The following is a 24,093-nucleotide window of genomic DNA, read 5'->3' on the forward strand; positions in this document are numbered from 1 at the left end:
GTGGGGGGGAAAAAGGAGCTTAAAAGGAAATAAAAAGGAGGAAGGAAAAGTTCGTTTTTGAAGCTGCCTTACAAAAATCCACAAGCAAACAATCGCGCTTTTCATTTCACTTTTTCCATTTTCTTCCAAACCGGTAAACTAACACATGAAATATTGAGGCTGATCATTCGTTGACGAACACTCTGAAAAGGGGGGAGATGGGGAGGGGGGGTGTGGAGGAAGGGAGGGGGGGGGGTCGGTGGAGCACTCTGGGTTTCGGAAGCACACGACATTGAAGATGAAACTTTTCCATTTCTCGGAATGTTTTATTTGTCGCCGACTTCTGATAAAAGCCCCTCCAGCGTTTGATGACGCTCGTCCTTTCAATAATGCAGGCCGTGCTTATTTTTACACCGTATACCTTTTAACGCAAGTCACAATCGGAGACATTAGCCCGCGTTGAAAAGCCATCTCAAATATGTTTTGCTTCACGCAATACATCTTTTAGTATTTGTACCAATGGATTGCCAGCGCTTTTAACTTTTGCATCTGAAGGTTGGAACGAAAAGGATTTGAAAGTTGCCGTTCTATGGTTGTCATCGCAACCATCAATTAAGTTCCATTTCCCGTTCTGTGGTTATGAATAGTTTTTTTTTTTTTTTTTTTTTTACAAAATATCTACTTCGTCTTCTAGGGTTATTATCATAATTTCCCTTGCGTTTTCCGACTTACAAATGTAAATTTCCTGTTTTATGGTTGACGTCACAATTTTCTTTGCATTTCAATTTATTGTTTTAAGTTTGTCATCAGTTGATTTATTTCCATTTTCCAACTTCCATAAAAAAAAGATTTATTTCCTGTTCTATAGTCATCACAATTTTTTTTTTACGTTTACCGACTTTGTAAAAAACAACAACAGTTTTTCCTTTTTTAAGGTTGTTATCACGTTTTGTTTTTTTCTGTTTTCCAACTTTGTAAAAAATATTTTCCTCTTTTAAGGTTATCACAATTATTATTATTTTTATTTTCCGACTTCATAAAAATGTCCATTTCCTGTTCTATGGTTGTCATCACATTTTCCTACTTAGTGATTTTTTTGTTTACGGTTGCCATAATTTTTTGTTGTTGTACTTTCTGACATTGCAAGTTTCATTTCTTGTTCTATGGTATTCATCACAATTTTCTTCTTTTCTGACTTCATAAAAATGTCAGTTTCCTATTCTATGGTTGTCATCACATTTTTCTACTTAGTGTTTTTTTGTTTACAGTTGCCATCATTTATTTTATTTATTTTTTGCACTTTCTGACATTGCAAATTTCATATCCTGTTCTATGGTTGTCACATTTGTGTACTTTATTTATTATTATTATTATTTATTTTTTAATTCCATTAATTTTATTTGCACGTGACTTCATCACAATAGGTTCTGTTTTCTCTTTCTATGGTTGTCATCACATTTTTGTTGCACTTTCTGACATTGCGATGAGTTCAATTTCCTGTTCTATGGCTGTCATCACATTTTTCTTATTTGTGCTTTTCTATGTGGCAAAAAGTTCCATTTTCTTTTCTATAATTTTATTTCAGATTTTGTCCATTGTGACGCCGCAGTCATTTTCATTCCCTGTTGAATGGTCGTCATCACAGTTTGTCTACTTTCTCCCTTTCATCCCAGTCAGATCCCCACATCGGGACCCCTGTTCTTCTTCTTCTTCTTCTTGCCACCTCCTTCCAGCTAACCCGTCGATCCCTCAAGTCGACAACATGTCACGGCGGTATGCTAATGCGGCGGCGGCGGCGGCATATGGCTCATTCCTTATTTAAGCTCATCCGAAAGAGAGTGACAAACAGACAGACAGACAGACTGCCAAGCCACCGACTCGAGCCGCCCTCGGCTTCGCGCCCGCTTTTCGGATGACGCCACGTTGATCTCCTAATGAGGCTGAAGTGCGAAGTGGAATCAGCTCAGCACACCGGGCGGGATCAGCAGCCGCTATCGGAAATCCAAATCCCATTAAGAGAACGTTACGTCGGCAAAAGGTTTGGTTGAGTATTTTTTCTTTTTTTTTTCGTTTTATTTGGCGGAAGTGGAAGAAGCGCAACGTGAGTGACGGGCCGGCTGTGCCGCTCCGTCCCGTCATGCTGGGCTGAGCAATCCGTCACTCTGACAGTAACGCTTTATTTGATGATTGGGAGGTCGCGACCTTGCCCGTCTGGCAAATTCACTGTCACGCCGACACACTCGAAGTGACGCCTGCGCAGCGGGCGTCCCGTCACCGCAGGTGGGGAAAAAACACAAATGTTATGACTCATCACGTTCAGACACCAAACTGGGGAGACGCGATGCTGCCTGGTGGTATCTGAAAAATCCTGCTGTGTTCATTTCTTAACAATGTTCATGGGTCAATGTGACCCGCTCTAATGCTTAATCATCACAAAATATAACAATGCAAAGTTTTGACTATAAAAAAAAAAACTCAAATGAAACATACTGGCCAGTTATTTTCATTCACACTAAATTCAATATTTTTTTTTTAAAAAAGCTAGATTTTCCCAACGGGTCAATCTGACCCGTTCCATTCTTTGGAAGTCATTTTTCGATCCACTGTTCAAAATTAAAGATATTTAAGAGTTAAAGCAAAAAAAAAAAAAAAAGGAATAAAAATGAATTATCGTTATCGTTATCAGCTTCCAACTCTACTGAGCATGTGTATTTAAAAAAAAAAAAAAAAAAAAAAAAAAAAAAGAGTAGAGATGGGTGAGTAGCGATACCAGGTATCGTATCGGGATGATAGCGGCCTTCTTTCAAGGTATCAGGTTCTCGTGAAAGATGCCGATACTTAGGGCAAAAATCTGACAGAGCAATTTTAAATATATAAGTACTAGTGGTATTGGTATTAATGAGTACTCAAGCGTAAATACTCGTATGTACTAGTATCGGTCTGAAAAAAAAGTGGTATCGAACATCCCATTCTTCTTTTTTTAAGAATAGTCATCTATTGCGGAAAAGTTAAAAACTTTTCTGAACCAACTCTTTTTTTTTTGAAGGAAAATGATAGGAAACTCGCCGCTAACCGACTCGTGGTACAAATTGACACGTTTCATCTTGTTCTTCAGTTACAACCCGCTGAAAAGGTCTCATCAATAACGCCTTCGTCAGCCTTAACCTTTAAGACCTCAGCCTCCTCTTGAGTGTGCGTCTCTTCTCAAAAAGAAAAAAAAAACACAAAAACGCTGAAAAACAGAAACCAACGTGGGGCAACAGGGTGGCGGCAAAGCACTACATGGAGCTGATCAACTGACTTCAACAAGATGTCACATGGTGGCAGAAAAGTAATACAGTGGACCCATTGATCAAATAATAAAACACATTTTTTTTTCTATGAAAAATGGGGCACAAAAAACACCCCAAAAAATTGGAGAAAAAATAAATCATGGATATAGGACATGGGTGTCAAACTCCGGTCCTGGAGGGTCGCAGAGTCCTGCATGTTTTTGGAGGTTTCCCTCTTCCAACACAAGCTGATTCCAATCAGCAGGATCGTTATCAGGCTTATGCAGAGCTTGCTGATGAGCTGATCATATATCAGCTGTGTTGGAAAAGGGAAACATCCGAAAACTGCAGGACCGGAGTTTGACACCTATGCTATATGACGACGTTTTTTTTTTGTGTGTTTTTTTTATGACTTTTTCCATTTATCCACCCCACAAACTGAAAATCCACGAAGGGCAACCGTTACAAGTTTTATAACTGCATAAAAAATAATAACAAATCTGGAAATTAGCAGGGCTATATGACCAATAAGCGTTTTACACCCCTTTCTCCAAAAATATTTCTCAAAGTATTGAGAGAAAGTCCAATGTTCAATCAAAATTCACATACCAATATTTAAAAAAAATTTTTTTTTTTAAATGTGTTTTTTTTTTGCCAAATAAATGTTATAATGGTTGCAATTACATATGACGTTTAATGATTAACCCCCGAATGGCTAGGGCGAAGTTACAGTCTGACCAAACTTCACCAGCAGGAATCTGTCCAAAACAGATCAATAAGTCAATTTCAATTCAAAAGACACATTTGGTGCCAGAAATCCCCCCCCCCCCACCCCCCCACCGGCACGAAAATTGCTTCCTTCCTCCAAGGTCTTCAAATATCCTTCAAATGGAGGCACGACAAAAGCGGATATTAGGTTTATTAAAATGTAAATGCGCGCATTCCTTTATTCGCTTTTAGCGCACGGGACATTTTCACGCACGAGTTGGCAGACATGAAAGGAACCAATTATTTCTATAAAGTTCATAGCCAGGGAAAAACATTTGAAACACAGTTCTTGATTTGTGTTTTGGACAGATTCAAAAAATCTGAAAGAAAAAAAAAATGTCGCGAGGAGTCAACTCTCCATTCAAAAGTGCTTGTACACCCCCCCCCCCATCCCCTCCCACTCCCCTCCCAAGGACATCTTCACTTCAGAACAAACAGAAATAAATGTCTCAGAGGAGTGCACCTCCCTCTATGTCTGTTATTGCCACTGTGCGTGTGCGTGTGCGTGTGTGTGTTTGTGCCGGTGAAATACATTAAAAACACATTTCCAAATATAACTTGAAAAAGCGCCGCCGTGTCAATGTTTGTTCACCTCCGAGCGGTGGCGGCGACAACAACGAGGGCGGCGGCGGCGGCGCTGTTTACTGCAGCAAGGCCACAAATGAGGGTTGATTATGTCGAAAATTTGCATGTGCTCCAAAAATGTGTTAAAAAAAAAAAACACGCTACAAAAAATACAAAGCGGTGACCCACCATGGAGCTGTACCTTTACGGGAGATAAGGATCAACGCGTTGAAAGGGAGTAGCTTGGTCAGTTTTGACTGGAGAGTAGCATCTCCACAACGTTTGGAAATATGGCGTACAAAAAAAAAAAAAACATTTTAGAAAAAATGGAGAGCAAAAAGAAATGCGCAAGGGAAAAAAAGACCCACACAAAAAAGATCTCCACAGCATTACCAAATATGGTGTTACAAAAAATGCCATGTTACAAAAAAAAAGGATAACTAAAAAAAAAAGGATAGCAAAAAAAATGTGCAAGGAAAAAAATACAAATAACACAAAAATACGGCAAAATCTACCACAAAAAATAGTTTGTTTGAAAAAAATACTACAATTTAGAAAGAATGGATATCAAAAACTAAATGTGCAAGGAACAAACACAAAAATACACAAACCCCCCACAAAAAATGTGTCTACCTGATCTCCACAGTGTTAAAAAAATGCCACGTTACCAAGAAAAAATGGATAGCAAAAATAAAACACGAATATGGCACCCCCTCAAAAAAGCCCTTCATCTCCTTGTCTCGTCATTTACCGTACTTACGCAAGGTTACGAAATATGGTGTTACCAAAAATAACATGCTACGAAGAAGAAATGGATAGCAAAAACAAAACCCGCCACAAAAAAATGACATATACTGTATACGCAACCACCCACGCAAAAAAATATTTTTTAAAAATTAACGAAAACAATAACAAACAAATTTCTGCATTTAAAAAAATAAAATTTTACGCAGAAATGGTAAAAAAAAATAAAAAATAAAATACGTGTTATTAATATTAGGTTTCAAATTTGACAAATACTACCACTTCACTCTTAAAAAAAACTAAATTGGACAAAAATTTAACTGACCCACTAATTAGGTCAATTTATTTTGATACAAAACAACCCAAAGTTGGGCCAAATTTACCCAAGTTGTGGGTTGGTCCAATTTTTCACCAATATTGTGTTATTTTTGACACAGCCGTTCTAAGGGTGTTCTATTATAGCGAAGCCAGTTTTTGTCGGTGTAATGGGCATGAAAACGATGGTGATGGTTTTGATTCTAGGACATTTTTTTGGTTCGTCTTACTTACATTCCTCGAGGGAAATACAGCTGATAGAAATCTGTCTTAAGTCACTTTTGTTTACTTGGCAGCAAAAACTATTTCATTCGATTCCAACTTTAATTTGTACTCTCTCCCGCCTTTTTTGTTGTTGCCCGCCCCGCTTTTGTCGACATTGCCAATTAGCATCCTGTCTCTCTGAGCGTATATGCAAAGCGTCTCCTTTCAAGAGCGGAGTGAGCATCTCGTGCGATCGTAGCGGCCGACTCACCGTCCAGCCGCCTCCGTCCGTGGTCATGTCGCAGTAGACCTGGAAGCCGGTGGGATGGTGGACGGGGAACACCGAGTAGATGCCGTCCTCTCGCTGGCCGCTGGCGTACAGGTCGCCGCAATCGCGAGGACGCGAGCCTGCCGAAAGGAAGATAACAGCGATGAGTGAGGAAGAAAAATGGCAGGAATCGACGGTTCGACATGAATGTTTATACAGCCTAAAAAAAAATACATAATTAGGATTTTTGGGGGGGGGGGGGGCGGCGAGGTCTGGGTTGCGGTGGGTGGGGCGTGGGGGTAGCTGGGGCTGTGGGGTGCTGGATTTCACTTTTCTTTGATCCTTCCTCGGGTCTCCTGACAACTTCACGACTCTCGCGGGATTTTGAAGTCTTCGGTTGAGGTGAAGGGTATGGGATTTTTTAATAGGTTTTAGGTGAGTTAACGAGCACAAACTTACACGCACGCACATATTCACACACACAAAAAATATATATATATATATATAAAAAGAAGAAAAAAAAGAGAGAGAGAGAGCAATGATGATGACATGTTGAATCGGTAAGATTACCGAATGAACAATACTGAGCTCTCATTGGAGAAGAAAGAAAAAAACAAAAACAAAAAAGCTTTCCGCGTCTTGGGCCACACTGAGACCATCTGTAAGTGCAACTTTGCAAACATTAACCAGATTGTACAAATTGGTGCATCCAATTGGGTTGAAATATTAAATTGAATTCTCCTTCAATTGATGAGGCAATAATAAATTTAATAATGAATTGAACCGATTTATCCTACATATGCAATTAAACCTTATACTCTTAGATTTCTGTTGCAATGTCTTTTATTATGTGACTTTATGTGCTGAGTTTTTTCCAGGTTCATACTGTGCCCTCTTTAAAGATTTGTTTTTCCTCTCCCGTTTTCTTATGTTTTTTTATTTTATTTCCCCTGTCTAAGAAACTTGAGGCACTGAAAAGTGCAGATTTTTTTTTTTCCCTGAATGGGTTTCATCTGAATCTAATAAAACGCTGTCGTCCTACCAGGTAGCCATGTTGTTCTACTAGTGTGCCGAATTGTATCCAGCGAGGACACAGAGTGTACTACCAGTACATGGACCTTAAGCTGGATATCGAGGATGTGTAATAAATGCTCAAAGGGCTTCCCACAGTGGCTAGCCACCGTTAGCTCAGTCAAAAAAACTTTTTGTTTTCCTATCCGTTTCCTTTGATTTATTCCTTTGGCTTCTTCCTCCTGCGAGACGAGCAAGACGCTGACGCGGCACAAAGTTGTTCACGCTGGGTGAAGAAGGTCACATTTGATTTATGCCCGCTTGTCTTTGTTCTCGCTGAGCTGAGTTCATGTAACCACACTTCTCCGACTCCCGGCGCAATCGCATTCCGACGACGGACGCGTTTTGATTGTGCGGGGAAAAAACTAAATGGATTAATTCTACGCGGATGGATGGAGGATGAATGGATGATTGGTGCACTGTATGAACCTTTATGGAAAGCTAAAAGTGTTGAGAAGAAAGGGTGGAAATAGAGATTAATGAATAAATATAGAATTGATGTATTGTGAATGGATAAAGGGATCATTTAAATATGGACGGATGGTTGGATGAATGGGTGGGTGTCAAATCAATCCATTCAACACATCTGTTCATTCATTCAACTATCATTCCAGAGATTCACTCAGCCATCAGTCATTTATCTGTCTATCTCTGCATTCATCCAGCATTTAGTAAGCTATCAATAAATGAGTGAAAATAATCCATTCATCAGCCATCCGTTCATCCATTCATCTAACCAGCCAAACATGAACTCATCCTTATATTACCCAGCTACGTTCCATTCTAGAGTTCTAGAAGTCCATTCAAAGAACCATCCGTCCAAACTTGCATCTACTTGTCACTTGTTCATCCGTTCATCCATCCAGTTACCATTCCCTAGATAGTCATCCAACCATCAAACATCAATCATGTATCCAGTCCATCAATCATCAACTGGTTCAAAATCATTCATTCAACGCGCCATCCGTTAATCCCTCCATCTACCGATCTAGTAAGCCTTCATCCATTCATCCATCCACCTATCAAGTCATCCATTCCCAGATTCATCCATCGACAGTATCTACATTCCCCGGAATTCACTCATTCACCCATTAAATATCCATCCTTTGTCATACATCCTCCCCTCATCCATAGATTCAAAATCATTTGTCAGATCATCCATTCATTCGTCTATCAAACTACCATTTCATCCACCCATCAATCCATCTGGTTGGCCATTCGTAATCAATTGAGAATCATTCAGAATATTCAATCATTCATCATTGTCATTGCTAATAACACGTTTATAACACATGAACAACTGTTTTACAAATTACTGGTTGTCATACATTTCGTCTTTTTTTTTACAGAAAAATAAATGGGACACTAACGATAGCGTAATGCCCTTGCATTTGGGCAGGGGGCATTAAGGGGCGTGGCCTAGTGAGTGACATCATGTGCCTGGAGCAAAGTTATTATAGCAAACAAAAACAAAATTATTAAAATTAAAACTGAAAAAAGTTTTTTGTACAAAAATGCCACTTGATAATAGAAGGTATTGCCTTTTTTTTTTCTTTTTTTTTTCTGATCAATATTACATCGACCGACTTGATTAAACATGCATGGCTTGTTGGTCAGATGAGGGCAGGAGGGAGAAAGGCTCGCTGCTGCGCTTGAAAGATGACCTCTGATCCCTGACAGACAGCTGAGCCAACAGGACACCTGCTGCCGGCAGGCTTTTTGTCGAAAATAATGAGAACGCGGCGGGTTTATAAGACGCTTCCTGACAGGACCCGGCGCCAGCGGTCACGGCGGCGCTGACGATGCGCCCGTCAGCGTCAGGCACAGCGGCGGACGTCAGGCTGACGACATACAGAACACAGTCCTGTAATGGAGAATTGTGCGAGGGGAAAAAAAAAAGGAAGCTGTCTCTCGCAAAGTTTTTACATGCTGCATAGAATCAGGAGGTTAGAAAATGTTTGAGATTTTGCGATCCCTTTAATAAATAAATAAATAAATAAATAAATAAATAGTTGAAAGAACCTTGAGGTCCCAAATACCAAAGTCCAGACTGCTAATTAGGGTATTTATAATAGCATGCTACTATAGTAATAACACATTAATAGCACATTAATAACATCTTAAGATGTTATCAAAGCCTGGTTGGGCCGCTATTTTCGCTTGTGTAAGGAATTGCCTTCCCCCGATTGCTAACATGCTAATAACACATTAGTAAAACATTTATATGTAAATACCACATTTACAGCTCATTAAAAGCATATTAACAAATCATCCTCCATTATTGTTTTTTATTTTATTTGTCTGTCCTATCTCAACGTAAGAGATGATTGACTTGCTAATAAAGTAAATTAATTAAGTAATTATAATTAACCCCTCCACCATTTGGAATCAGACTTGCACATGCACACACATACAGGTTTAAAATAATACTGTAATATTACAAGATAAAAACGATGGCATCATACCAAGTAGTTGACAAGCTAAGAAAAATGTATCGTTAATAACATGTTACGACCACGTAATAAGCCATTTTGCATACTGGGAGGAAAAAGGACATATTCAGAATGACACACGCTTTCTTTTGCGTGAATTTTAATTCGCCCGGGATATTCATTTAGCATGTCGACCACAACACACATTCAGCTCCACTCGCACCCGAAGCAACCAAAAATGTCCATGATCCCTCCTTCCATCTCCCTGTGCAGCATCACTGATCCTTCGCACGACGTTCAAATCCAGAACGAAGGGTTTCTCTGCTGGGCTGTCTTCTCCCTGAGGCGTTCCAGTCAATTCTCATGCACGCTAAACAAACAAACAAACTGGTCGCCTTACCGTTGGCGCAGCCTTTGAAGCGGGCGCCCCTCGCAGGCGCCCTCTGCAGGTCGGCCTTGGTGCGCGCCTTCAGGCCCACGTTCTCCTTCTGCATGGCATTGAGCGCGTCGCTCACGGAGTTGACCACCTTTACCATGTTCACCTGGCTGTCTGACAGCAGCTGCGGGAGGAGGGGGGGGGGGGGGGGGGGGTGACATCACATTTCAGGATGACTGAAAATCTGTCAAATTTGACACAAATAGTAACAATATCAATACAACACATTTAATAATGCATTAGGAATGCTAGCTTTCCTTTTAGTTGCTATGTGAACTTAATACAGATTAATAACACATTAATAACATATTAATTATTACATGACTAAATATGGGTTGCCTTCATTTGCTGTTGAGTGTGGCTTCCCTCCAAGTTAAATTGTTTACAATCTAATAATAACATATCAGTAATAAATTAAGAACACTATGTGTTTATTTTGTGCCCATTCATAACAACATGCTAATTACATGCTAATAACATGTTAATAAACCTATGTGAACAACAGTGATGCTGATAGAGCTTCACTTGTTTGTCCAACTGGTGAAATTGAATCATTCAATTTTCACCAGAGAGTTACAACTAATTAGTCCAAACATCCTTGAATACACCGCTGAGGACGGCGGACAAAGTGACTTTGAGAAGGCTTAAAAAAAACCACACACATACGAATGAATTAAATAATTGAAAACCCTATTTCTGGCTTGGAACCCTAATGTGAAATGCGAAAAATCTTTTGTTTGAAATCTGAACCATGTCTTGAAACCCAAATTTCAAACCCAAACATAAAACCTTAACGTAAATCTAACCAAAGATGGAAGAAATAACTAAGCCCTCATTTGAATTCACTAACCTGAGTTTCAAACCTTAATTTGAAACCCTAATCCAGACATGAAACCCTAAATTTGAAACTGTAACACTTGTTTGCAACCATAATTAAAAAATATAAACTAGTCTTGAAACCCTCATTTGAAATACTAACCCAGTAGCTTGAACGCCTAACTTAAAACCCCAACACAGTCCTGAAACAGTGGTTTTAAAACTTAACCCAGGCTTGAAACTCTAACTCAGTCTCGAAACCCATTTTTTTAAACAATTGGCCCAAAATAAATAAAATATGATAGCATATAATAAATACATTAAAACAAATGCTGAAGCATTCCCACAATAAACAGCCTTGCATGATGCAAAGACATAAAAAGGGCATCACGGCAAACAAAGGCCCCTGCGGGAAGCCCGGTGATGAATGTGCCATCCCGTCCTGGCAAGCGACCCCCCCCCCCCACACACACACACTCCCCCCCGACGAAGGGGGGTCGTTTGGACACGGCGCCCCAGTTGGCTGGCGGACCCACACCGCCAGGTGTTTGGCCTCCCCTCGTACCGTCGTGCTAACGGCGATGGGGCGGCAGCCCCCAGTGTCCTAGATGTATTTTAACGGGTCGGGTATGCCAAGCAGAAAAATCTTCCATCCCAAAACTAAAAAAACTCATTTGAAACCCAAATTTTAAACCCGAGCCCTGGCTTGAAACCTTCCTCTGAAACCCTAACCCTTGTTTGAAACCCTGACTTCAAACCTTACCCTAGTTCCGAACCCTAACCCAGTTTTGAAATTCTTTTCAAACCCAACAATAATATAAAACACTAACATGAAATCTCTGCCCTAACATCTGCTAGCTTATTGCTAACACATAATGTGAAACACCAGATATGGGCTAACAAAGCTAGCATCAATCCCGCGGTAGTTCTTAACCTTTAAACAACTTCTATTTGAAGACAAGCATATATTCTTTATCCTCTGCAATAAATGGCTAATATTACTGCAGCTTATTTGTGACAAATTTTTCGGGGCTGCCCCCCTCTTCTTACTGTATCAGTGCATGTCCGCGGCAAGGCAAAGTATTCTTGGGGCCTCATCATGAAGTGCGGCGCGGCGGCTCATCAATTAGGACGCTGATGTAATTAGCGCTCGTTAGACACCCTTCACACTGGCTGCCGGGGTAAGTCAGCAGATTCAGTCATTATCAAGCCATTAAACGCTCGTTATCAGCGCTAAATGGCAGCGTATGTTTGGGGTACTGGGGTCCGTACTGTGAGGGGCTGGGACGAGAACAAAGTACTCTGTCTTCCAAGTATTCAGTGTGCATTCAGAGTAGCGTGCTCTGTTAAAAATTTAAAAGAATAAACCATACAGTAAAAGCATAATTAGATTAATTATTATTATGATGACGATAAAATCAACCGATTAATTCATTTAAAAAATATATAATTCTCTTTTTGGCCCATATCAATACAAATTACATATATTAATTACAATATTTGACTATTTTGTACTATTTTTTTCCCCTGGCAGACGTTTGCCGATTGTTCCAAAAAGGCTTGTAAAATGTCATTATTTTTGTCTTATGTTGCGATATGTACAAATATATATAATTTATTTTAAATATGCAAAAACAAACCAACAAAAATCAGCCAATATGAAAAGGGATGATATCGGCCGATTAATCGGTCGGCGGCCAATTAACTCATTGACTCCCAGCCATTTTCACTAAAGGAACCTCCTTCGCTCCTGGCTGTTTTACTGGATTTTCACTGATTTTGCAAGATCCACAGAATATTGTGCTATAAAAACATGGAACCTACCAAAAGAAAGATTAGAGGCTCTTCTTTCATCAGGAAAAAGTATATTTGTATCCGTTTCCGTTTTGCAGGAATTAGCATTAGAATATACATATATATATATATATATATATATATATATACATATATACATATATATATACACACATATATTTATATACATATACATATATACATACACACATATATATATATATACATATACATATATACATATATACATATATATATATACACATATATATACACATATATACATACACATATATACAGATATATATACACACACATATATATATATACATATACATATATATATATATATATATATATATATATATATATATATATATATATATATATATATATGTATATATATAAAACCAATGAACAATCAATCATATAGATCCCAAATCAAATTTAACTTCTTCGGGCCTGACAGAGGTTCTGTGAGCCATGCAAGTACAGAAACGTACAGAAAAGTACTTGGTTTTCCAAGTAGCGATTGCGTATTCCGAGTACTTTTTGTCCTAAATCTTCCCGACTGCCCATTTACTTAATTGAGCGGGGATTTAATCCCCGACGTGACTTTGATGGTTATCCGCCAATGATCCAATTATCATTATCCGCGGTTATTTGCTGGAGCTTTCAAAGTTAATTGTGCCGCAGTGACGAGCTTTTCTTTCTCATTATGTCGCCTCAAAGGACCTTGTGTCAGCACCGATAAACGTCTCCGGCCCAGAGTCACCCCAGTCGGGACCCGGTCCGGCGACATTAATATTCTACGCATGTCGCCGCCGAGTTTTGGAGCTGCCGTTTGCGTCAAAGTGAACTCGGGTGTTGTGTTTGCTGAGCACCTGACGGGCCCCAAAGGTTGTGAATGCGGATTACTGGAGCCCCGAGCAAACATTTGCTCTGCACAATGAGACTCAGGACATGACATTGGAATGTATAAGCGGAAACCCTAACAAAGGTTCAAATACTAATTTATTTGAAAAAAAAAAACTTAAAACCACTCAGCCCTAATATATATATATATATATATATAAATATATATAAATATATAAATATATATATAAATATATATATAAATATAAATATATATATATAAATATATAAATATATATATATATATATATATAAATATATATATATATATATATATATATAAATATATATATATATATATATATATATATATATAAATATATATATATATATATATATATATATATATATATATATATATATATATAAATTGTAAAATCTTTAATGTGAAAAATCTATTCTATGAGTATTTTGAGTGCAATCATTTGCTGTTGGAGAAAGCCAAAGTCTGGGCGGCCCGCAGGGGGTTCTTTACAACACACAAGCGAGCCATTGCTTAGGCCTGGCGCAGTGGCTGCCGTGCGTCACTGTCCGCATGGCAATCCCGGCCACAGGTGGCCCATCGATCAGAACGGGGCCGGGCGGAAGCGAGCGCCGCATGCCTGCCATCAATCGTTGGGGATAGTCCTGCCGTGCCGCCACTCCTCACCCGCTTTGGGAGATATTTTTTTGCCTGGGTGAAAACTGAAACCCTAACTTGGGCATGAAACCCCTAAACCCTGCATGCAGTCCCTCCTTCCTACCTGTATGAGGCGCGCTTGCTCTGACTGCAGCGTGTTGAGGTCCTGGCCCAGACTTCCCTGACCGCGACGTAGGGACTCGTAGTCCATCTTCAGCTGCCCGGCGTGGGCCGACAGCTTGGCCACCTCCTCGGCCAGGCTGACGAGCAGAGCCCGGTCCTGGCCCTTGACCGACTTGAGGTCCGAGTCGTGGTCTGTGAGCGAGTGCAGCAGCGAGGTCTGCACGCCCTCCAGGCGCAGAAAATTGCCGCTGTAGTCCGGGCAGTTGGGGTCGATAAAGATGTTGACGCGAGAGCCGTCGCCGCGCTCCACCGTCACCAGGGCGTTGGCCTCGTCCTGGTTGGTGGAGATGTGCGGCACGCCGTCCGACATGGGCGGCGCCTGGTTGTGGTTCATGAAGAGGATGGTGCCCGTCACCGTGACGGCCAGCAGGACGGCCACGAAGAGCAGAATGGTGCACAGCAGGTAGCTGCAGCTCATCCTCTGTCAGGAGGGAACACGCATACCAAAAATGTTACGGGACAAAAATACTCATTCGGTTTTCAAAACCATAAATCTGGTGTGAAATCTAAACTCACGTAAACCTTCACTCTTAAAACTGCTGGGTTAAGAGCAACACAAATTGAGTCCAAAATGGACTAGACCTCGAATTAGACCCAGGACATTGGGTTAAGGATTTAATTGAGCAATTTGGTGAAGATTTTGATCCAACACGGAGTCAAAACTACAAATTGCAACAGGTTTAAGCTACCAAGAAACTGGTTACTAGGTTATTAATATAGCTATGGTTAACCGATCGATTTTAGCCAGGCTTGAGATTGGCAGATGCTTGGAAACGGAATGTGATGTAAGCCAGTTCTTCAGCTGACAGAGAGCCAATGTAAAGTTTTAAGGACTGGAGTATTTAAAGTTCTTGGATGAGCAAATGATGAGTATTTCCTTTGGACATGTAACAAATCAATGAAGCAGCGGCAATTATTTTCATACAGATGACGTCCCAAAAAAATCCCACCTGAAGTACGCTAGCAAATGAAGAGACCTGACGTTAAATAAAAACAACAACCATAAAACAGAGGACGGCGTGGCTGCAACCGATTACGTAAACATCAAACAGGGCAACCTCCAAACAGGAAAAAGCAAACGTCTTCTGGAAACCATTAACCAGACCGTAAAATGGCCGCCTATTTGGCCTTTTATGACTTTGCAGCGGACGGGCGCGAGACGGGCACCAGGCGCCATTACGGCCCCGCTCGCCGCCATGAATCAGCGCATGATTTCTTATTATTGCTCGGTCGGCAGTTGAAGATGAACGAGGAGTAGAATGTGCTGTGTTTGTTTTATGTTTTGTATGTGCAAGCGCGTGTGCGAGAGACGGCGGGCTTATTAATATGCAAATGAGCCGCCCCGGCGCAGGGCGGCGCGCTAATAGACAGCTAACGGTAAATGCTTTACGACAGGAGAGCTTTATGGTTTCTTTAATGCGGAGAAAATCAATTGCCGTGTGCGGGAAACTAACAAATGAGCCACACAAATTATACTTATGGAAAAATGATGCAAGGTCACATCCTCACACGCAATAACAACCACTTTTACACTCTCATTCGCGGACACCCACGGCACTCACCTACATGCTTAAAGAAAATATGGAAACACACATTTATATATTGCATTGTATACAAGAAAAAAAAATCAAACCTTTAAAATGCTTACTGGTATGTCTTCCTAAACAAAAACGTTGATGAGTGGCTACAAACGGAAAACGGCCACAAGGGGCGCAACTAATTTAATTTGAGGTCTAACGAACCCTAATTTTAAAACCCAATTTGAGAACTGTAGGGAGTTTAAAACCCTGCTTTGAAAGCAGCTTCAGTTTAAAACCATAATCTTAAAACTCTTTTAAAAACCTATCCCTATTTTAAAACCCTAATTCGAGAAGCCTAGGTAATGTTTGAATTCCTACTTTGAAAACCTAATCATCGTTTAAAACCCGAGTATGAAAAACTAACTCTAGCTTCAAACGCTAAGAAAATTTGTAACCCTAACCCTGTCTTTAAACTCTAATGCTAGTTTTAAACTCTACTTAGAAACCCCAACTATAGTTAAAACCCCTGATTTAACCTCTAACTCTCGTATGAAACCCTAATTGGAAAACCCAAGGTTTTATTTAAAATCCTACTTTGGATCCCTAATCTTAGGTTAAAACCTTTATTCTATCTTGAAACCTTAATTTGAAATTTTTAGTACATACACTTTTTAAAGTCTTTCACTCCTGATTGTAAACTCAGTTGACTATTTGCCTAAAGGAACCATGAATGAGCCAAAAGAAGAACATTTGGAAAGGTAAGGTTGAGTATCCTTTGAAGGATATTTAAAATAAGAGCTATTTGGGTCTAAATTGCGGTTACATTACATCGTCGGTACAAAGCAACTCTACTACTGTTTTTTTTTTTTTTCACCCTACCCCACCCCCCAAAGTGTGTTATGTGCCCTATATGTCTATAAAAGTGTATTGTGCAAACCTAGTGTAGTGAGTTAAGAGGAGTGTACTACTCTACTACTGTTGACTTCGTTCATAATGTTCTCCCCGCAGCAGACGCTAGCAGAGTTTGCCTGAGCTTTATTGCCGGCGGGGGCCCCGAGACGTCAGTGGGGGCCATCAGCCCAGCAGCACTGCAGTTAACATTCATCGCCTGCTCACCGGCCTGTTACTCTAAAAACAAAAAGATATACAGCGACAGGCACTCGGCTCACCGTCAAACGCGCGAGGAGCCGACACGCAACTGCTTGTACGCGGATGTGAGCGAAAGAAGCTTTGAGCTAATTTAATCACAAGTGAAAGCAGAGCGAGCTACGGCATAGATGGAGGATGACTCCGGAAGACCGTGATTGTACTTTCAGTTCGGCTTGGAGTTGAGGTGTCAGCATGGCTTCCTCCAAGGGAAACTAAAAGGTGCATTACAGTACACTTACACTTCAGTGTGGGGAACTGGGCCAAGTAGGAAAGGGCAACAACCACAATGGCCGCAAGGGCGGCTTGCAAGGGCAACGACTACAAGACCGTCGGCGAGAGGGATGATAAGCCAAAGAGAACACTACGGCCACAAGGATGACCACAAAGGTGTTGAAGACTGCAACCACCCGGTCTACAACAGCTACTGTATGAGGGGGCGAATCCCACTAGGGTTTCTACTGCAAGATTGAAGACCAATACAGCCACAAGAGTTGCAACAAGGATGACTATTATGAGGACAAGCCACAAGGCTGACAACCATAAGAGCAACCCCAAGCGTGTTGGATGACCACAACAGGAACAACCACTACGGCCAAAAGGGCAGCCACAGGGGTGACTGCAACCGCGGCCGCAAGACTGGCCGCGAGTGAAATAGCCTTAAGGCTAACTAGACTAAAAACCATGACCGCCACGGAAAGTAGTGGTGATGGTAATAAGGGTGACGACAACGAGGAGAACAACCACCACTTCTAATAAGGAAACCACAAGAGTGAGGATGGAAAAGGTGATCTCCGTCATGGCCAGGCGGCCCACAAGCTTGTCTCAGACAAGGGTAAGTACCACAAAAGTGATTATTATCATCACCACCACCACAAGGGTAACCGTGAGGAAAGTAGCCACAAGGGCAGCGACAAGGATGATGACTACAAGGGCAAATATAACCATGTTTCTGTCAATCTCATTTGTGTCTGCTAAAGCAGGCTTCTTCAATCTTGGTCCTCGGGGGGTGGAGTCCGACAGAATTGAGATGTTTCTGTCCTCAACACATCTGATTCGTATAATCAGATCATCAGTAAGCTGTGAAGAATCCTGACAACGATCCTGATCTTGAGAATCAGGTGTGTTGGTGGATGGAAACATCTCAAACCTGCAGGACATCTTGCCCTCGAGGACCAGGATTGCAGAAACCTGGGCTCAGGCATCCCATGGCCATATGTGTGTAAACACAACGGTTTCTACCAGAGGTGGGCATTCCATCAAAATTGACGGAAGGTCCGTCAATGACTGACATCCTATTTTGCTGGCGGATTGCCGATTGACGGGGAAACTTGGAAAAATTGACGAACTAAGCATTGCCGGAAGGGTGTTTTCGTCCGTCAATGTAATAATTAATCAACTCGTCAACCCGTCAATGATGGATGTCCCATTTTGCTGACGGAATGACGGAGCATTGACGGACGCCCACTTCGAATGACCTTAACATTGACGGACGCTCATTGACCAATGGCGGATTGATGATTACAATGCGGTTCGGCTTGAAATATTGACGGATTCCCGACTGGTAACGATTGCTGAATGACAAAAGCTCAAAATGTATTGACGCGCCCACCTTTGGTTACTACTACAAGGGTGATGACCTCAAGGGTGTCGACCACTATGGCCATAGAGGCAATGGCCATGAGCGACCACCATTGAACGAGGACAAACACAAGGCTGAGAACAAAAAAGGTAACGCCCACAAAAGTAATGACCACCACCACAGCCAGGTGGTCTCCAAAGTGTCACACACAAGAGCGAGGACCACAAGGGTGACCACCACCATGGCCACAAGAACGAGTGAAGAATGGGAACGGTACTGTGGGTGACCGACACAAATGCCACCAGAAGAACTACAAGGGCGACCACCATGGTTACAAAGCTGATGGCCACAAGACGGGCAGACACAAGGATGACTACCACATGGACCCTGACCACTAAAATGGCTTCCACAAGTGTGACTCCCACAAGGCAGCAATCAATTCAACCACAAGGGAACTGCAACAAATCTGCCACTATGTCTTTCTGCCTCCGACCAGCTAAGGGACACCGTTTCTAACGCAAATCTTGTGCTGAAAGTTTTTGTTAGCAGTGAGATGAATCAAAAGGATCTTTTTTGCCCTTAAGTCAAGTGACAAGCAGAGTGCATAATGACAGCAAACATCTTCAAAGGCAAGGTCAGATACGTCGGCACACAGACGGCCTTGCGCATGCTTACATCGTCATCCATTGAGGCAATCTGCGTAACTATGTCGACCGGAATTATCGGCACTTGTCAAATAATGTATCAACTGAAATAACCTCATACCCCTCCCTCGCTCGCTCGCTCGCTCCCCCCCATGGTCTTTGAATGTACAAGGTAGAAGCACTTTAAGCTTGGTGAAGGCTGAAAGGCTTGATGTTAATTGAGTCCATTTAGCATTTATCAGGAGGTAGTCGGTGCCTTAAAAGCCATTGAGCTGCTCAAAGAAATGATTGGCTCATTTACAAAAACGCAGAGTTTTAGTTAACTTACGAAAGTGACAAGTGCAGTTAAAAAAAAATCTGATATGATTTGATAGCCAACAGGGCTGCACACCCCCTTAAGCTAACTTCTATGTTGACCTTACAGACGACGCCCGCGGGGGAACACAAGGGCCCTTTTCAACTAAAAACCGGCTGCGGGAAGTGAAAGCCGACGGAACGCCAGCAGCCTATTAACACGTTTTTTTGTGGTAAATGAATCTCAATCTTATCAGCGTGGGGTCCCAGCTCTGTAACGAAGGCGCCCTTGGACACGCTCCCACTCGAGCTCGATCCACGCAGCGGGATTTAAGAGGACCGCAGGGGGATTTGAGTGGACGGATGGCAAAAAGAAAAAAATAGACGGAACAGCAGCGGGGAACTGACGAGCTCGCGCGACTGCTTTGATCTTCATTAAAACTGAAATAGAAAGAATTGATTTCAAAATGAAGACCGTTTCAGAGGATCATCTCAGTTGTCAATCTCGTTTGTGTCTCCAATAGGCTAAGGCATTCCGGTTCTGACACCAATTTTGTCATCTGTTAATGAGATGAATAAAAAAAATTCTGATTTTCTGACTTTGGTCTAAAATGGATGGTACTGCAACATTGTGTTGATTCAGGCAAAGTTGTCAGTTCAAGATGTTGATCGAGATCCAGTACCTTTTATTTTAAACAAAAGGTGGAACCTGTTCCTGTAATCGTTTCTGGTGTTCTGACTGTTAAAAGAGACATCCACTACAAAAATGGCGTCTGATGTCTCTTAGTTTAGTGGTGACAGAAAGAAAAATGAAACCAAAGCTTAGTTGCTGCAAAGTATCCAAAAATTTCAGCTATCGAGACTTCTAGTGGAAAAACTTTTTTTTATCATTCTGCCTGTCAGTATACGTAGCTGGCATAGCGAGATGAACGAGTAAATAATGAGTTTTAGACCAATGAAGTGAAATTGAAGTGTTCGGGAATCAAAGATCTTGACAATCTATTTGAACAATTTCATCAGACGCGATGACATTTTTGCTTGTTTTTCTGTGATCTTCAATCAATTTGGGGAATTAATTGAATCAAAGGTGGCAACGTTTTTACTACCGATAAAACTGACCGAAGAAAAGAAAAAACATTGGCTGATATTTTAGCTGCCTAGGCGGTTGTGTGGCGAGTTGTAGCGACGGGGAGGGCGGGGCCTTACCTTGGCCGGCATTTCTCGGGCACTTTCCGCGTCGGACCAGCGATGTTTGAGCTGCGAGGAGCCGGGCACACACTCGCAGAACGTCTGCATGGAACAAACACACAGCATTTGTTGTGTGTTGTTGTGATGCTAAGCTAACGTATGGTCATCCAGTGATGACCAATCAGAGAATTTATTGAGTCGCTTCTCAAGCTAAGCTAAGATAATAACTTGACCTGCTAATGTTAGCATGAGGTCTTTGATAATATTACACCCGGTCACTAGCCTCTTTTGAGAAACAGCCGGCATTTGAGAAGTTAACTATTCTATTTGGTGATTTTTGGGGGGGGGGGGGGGGGGCTGTCCTATTTATTGTGTGTTGTTGTGATGCTATGCTAACCTATGTCCATCAGACAATCAAATAATTTGTTGAGTTGCGTATCAGGAACATGGCTTGTTATTTATTTCTTCTAAGCTAGCAATTTGGCCTGAGATTTTTTGCATTAAGCCTATAATAACATTACAACCAAATTTAAAAAATACATTCGAGATTTTAACTATTTGGAGAATTTGGGGAGGAAACATATCTATTATTCGCGGAAAATGACTGTTTTGGTGCCATAGTCAAGTCTCATGTAAAAAAAAAAAATTTGCTTTGGTGCCTTCTTGTGGCATCTTGGGACCACGCTGAATTAAGGAAAGTTTCGTCTTGATTTGTCTAATATTAAAAAAAAAAAGTGCTTTGACGCCATCTTTTGGCATCTATGGGCAAATATAAACCTTTTGAGAGAGGACATCAATTACTCATGGTGCAATTTGCATTTGCATTTGCATTTGACAGCTAAGTCAGTACTACTTTCTTCTTTAGAGAGGGCTTTGGCGGCATCTTAGCGTGTTTGGGAAAGAGCACGGAAGTACCCCCCCGAACACCCCCCCCCTCCCCCCCGCCCGCCCCCAGAGTATTTCAGCTTCGGCACAAAACGTGAAATCAGATTCTATGAATAGTGGATAATGTAGCTCAACTTCACACTTCCTCAAAAGTGTTGAGTTCTAATTATCATATTTTATTTCAACACCATCTGCATCATGAGCACTTGCTACCCCTCCCATCTGTCAGCTCATTGGTCAAATTCATTTTTTATATTTGTTTTATTGCTGTTGCTTCCTAGTGTTCATGAGGTCTATAGTCTCCAGAAAGGCGAATAAAATGCATTTCCTATGATAATAACAATTTCTTTAAGTGCAGCAGACGGAAGTCTACCAAGGCACCGTCAATAGCGCCATGAATGGCACATCGGACAAAAGAACGAATTGTATGGAGTTCGCCGTGCGTCGCATGCTTAACAAATAAATACAAGAGAGCTGCTACATTTGCCTCTATTTTCCATGACCTGGAATGCACACAAATACTGCAGTAAAAAATGCTCATTTAGAAATCATAATGCACACACACAAACTCTTTATAATGCGAACGTTTACAACGCCAAGTTACTGACGTGGCTAAATATGTGCTAACACAATGGAACAAATGCTAGCTGTTCATCCATAAGATAGAAAAGTGGTATAAACCAGGATCGGGACTGCTAATTTTGCGTGATTAATTTCAGAGGAATTAAAAAAAGACATTTTATCACATGAACAGAAAATGTTGAGTGTCCCAATTTAACTCATTCACTGCCAATGACGGCCATAGACGTCAAAGATCGATTTTAACTGGGCTGGCAGTGAATGAGTTAAACATGTTGATTTTGCATAGCTAATTTGAGAGAGACTATAAATATCATGTTATTCACAACGTATTGACATTCAGTTGCGTTCTCGATGGTGACGAGTGTCGGCTAACATGGCTCTGACATGCTAATTTCACCCAAGTAACAACAGTGGGCTTCATCTTGAGGCTAAAGTAAAAAAAAATAAAAATAAAACGGTAGGAAAACTATGTTAATTTCGCTTGATTCATTTAATAGAAATGAAAAAAAAAGAACACGTCATCCCATTTACACATGGTAGCGACAGCCAACTTCATTCTTGAATTGGTCGAGCGTCGGCTTCGTGTTTTTCTCGCTCCTCTGTTTGTTTTGTTCAGCGGCGTCCGTCGCTGCCCATTAGAATTCTGCGCCTCTTTCCGCCCCTTTATCTCCTTCCAGCTCCAACGTACAAATAACACACCGACAGCCTTCCCTTTAAGTTTCTCGCCCACAGCTATCCCGCCTTCACACATTTTAGCGGCAAAGGGGCTGACAAACGACTGCAACGGCTCGCTTTAAACATGCGAGCAAAGATGCCAAACAAATAATTCAACCTGACATCAGGGAAGGGAAGTAACCGAGTACAAATATTTGTTACTGAAATGAAGCCGATTTTTCAGGCGTCTGTACTTGCTTGTGATGAAATGCAGGTACGTCTTCTACTTAAGTACATCAAGTTACTATTTTTGCCGTCCGCGTGCGACACAAATTCAATAGGAAATGTTTAGGAAATGGCTGCCTCGTTTATGGGAACAGCCTGAAATTGACTGAGCAGTCAATGGAATAAATTAAACGTGTTAGCTTAGTTTGCAATCACAACAGATATTTGGTAGATTTGGTAGCTTGATGGGACTCAAATACTCAGTAACGAGACCTAAATGAGTTATTTGGCACCATTTTGTAACGTTCCTTTCTGACGGTGTTCTCCAAAGTAAGCTAGCTAGGCAACTAGCAACAATCAGAACATTACTTTCCATTTGAGTTAGATGCCCGAAGTCAGCTGGGATAGGCTCCAGCACCCCCCGAGACCCTTGTTAAGAAAATGGATGGATGGATGGAGGGAATACTTTTGTTGTTGGACATCGCATTTTATGCACATATGGGACTTAAAAGTAGCAGCCACAAAATCAGCAAGTTTTGTTCCCAAAATTATTTTATTAATAGTCAAAAAGAACCAACAGTGCTCGCTTAGTTTTGAGATCTGGTTTTGTGTGTAAAACTTTGACACATTCAATGGGGTAGATGCCACGGCCACTGCTGGCCGCGTTCCAACACTCGCACCCTCATCGGCGGGAGGGCGTCTCGGCTATCTGAAATGCTTCGGACACTGAGACAGACGCGACACACACTCGCAGCCTCGCACCCGGCGACGGGGACGCGCAACCGAGGGGCACAAAGGCGGAAGCGCAAGTACTGGGACGCGGCCCGCACGTCGCAAACCGGAAACGGAAACAAAGTTGATGGGTGAAAACCGGAAGTCCCGCCTCCTCCGTGGCATATAGTCCATATGGCGGCAACAATGACGTATGATTCCACACTGAGGCCGAGTTTAAGTATATTTGATGTATAAAGCCGAATATGTCTATTTTTTATT

The 24,093-nt window shown here is 41.4% G+C and overlaps 1 protein-coding gene across 5 annotated transcripts in view; it reads right to left on the reverse strand.

The window, feature by feature from the left end:
- Positions 1–24,093, reverse strand: part of fibcd1b (fibrinogen C domain containing 1b) — a 151,363-nt gene that overhangs the window by 38,407 nt on the left and 88,863 nt on the right. For 4 of the 5 annotated variants that reach the window (XM_086096261.1, XM_086096259.1, XM_086096260.1 and 1 more), the window contains 4 exons: positions 20,773–20,856; positions 14,322–14,801; positions 10,018–10,177; positions 6,118–6,254 (listed from right to left, as the gene is read on the reverse strand). In XM_086096261.1, coding sequence (XP_085952387.1) covers positions 6,118–6,254; positions 10,018–10,177; positions 14,322–14,801; positions 20,773–20,856 — 861 coding nt within the window. The remainder of the gene's footprint in view (positions 1–6,117; positions 6,255–10,017; positions 10,178–14,321; positions 14,802–20,772; positions 20,857–24,093) is intronic. The other variant, XM_086096263.1, reaches the window with a different exon arrangement.

This window comes from Leptonotus elevatus, chromosome 15 (assembly GCF_054856555.1).
Source record: "Leptonotus elevatus isolate MCC_2025b chromosome 15, RoL_Lele_1.0, whole genome shotgun sequence".
In the NCBI taxonomy this organism is placed as follows: Eukaryota; Metazoa; Chordata; class Actinopteri; order Syngnathiformes; family Syngnathidae; genus Leptonotus; species Leptonotus elevatus.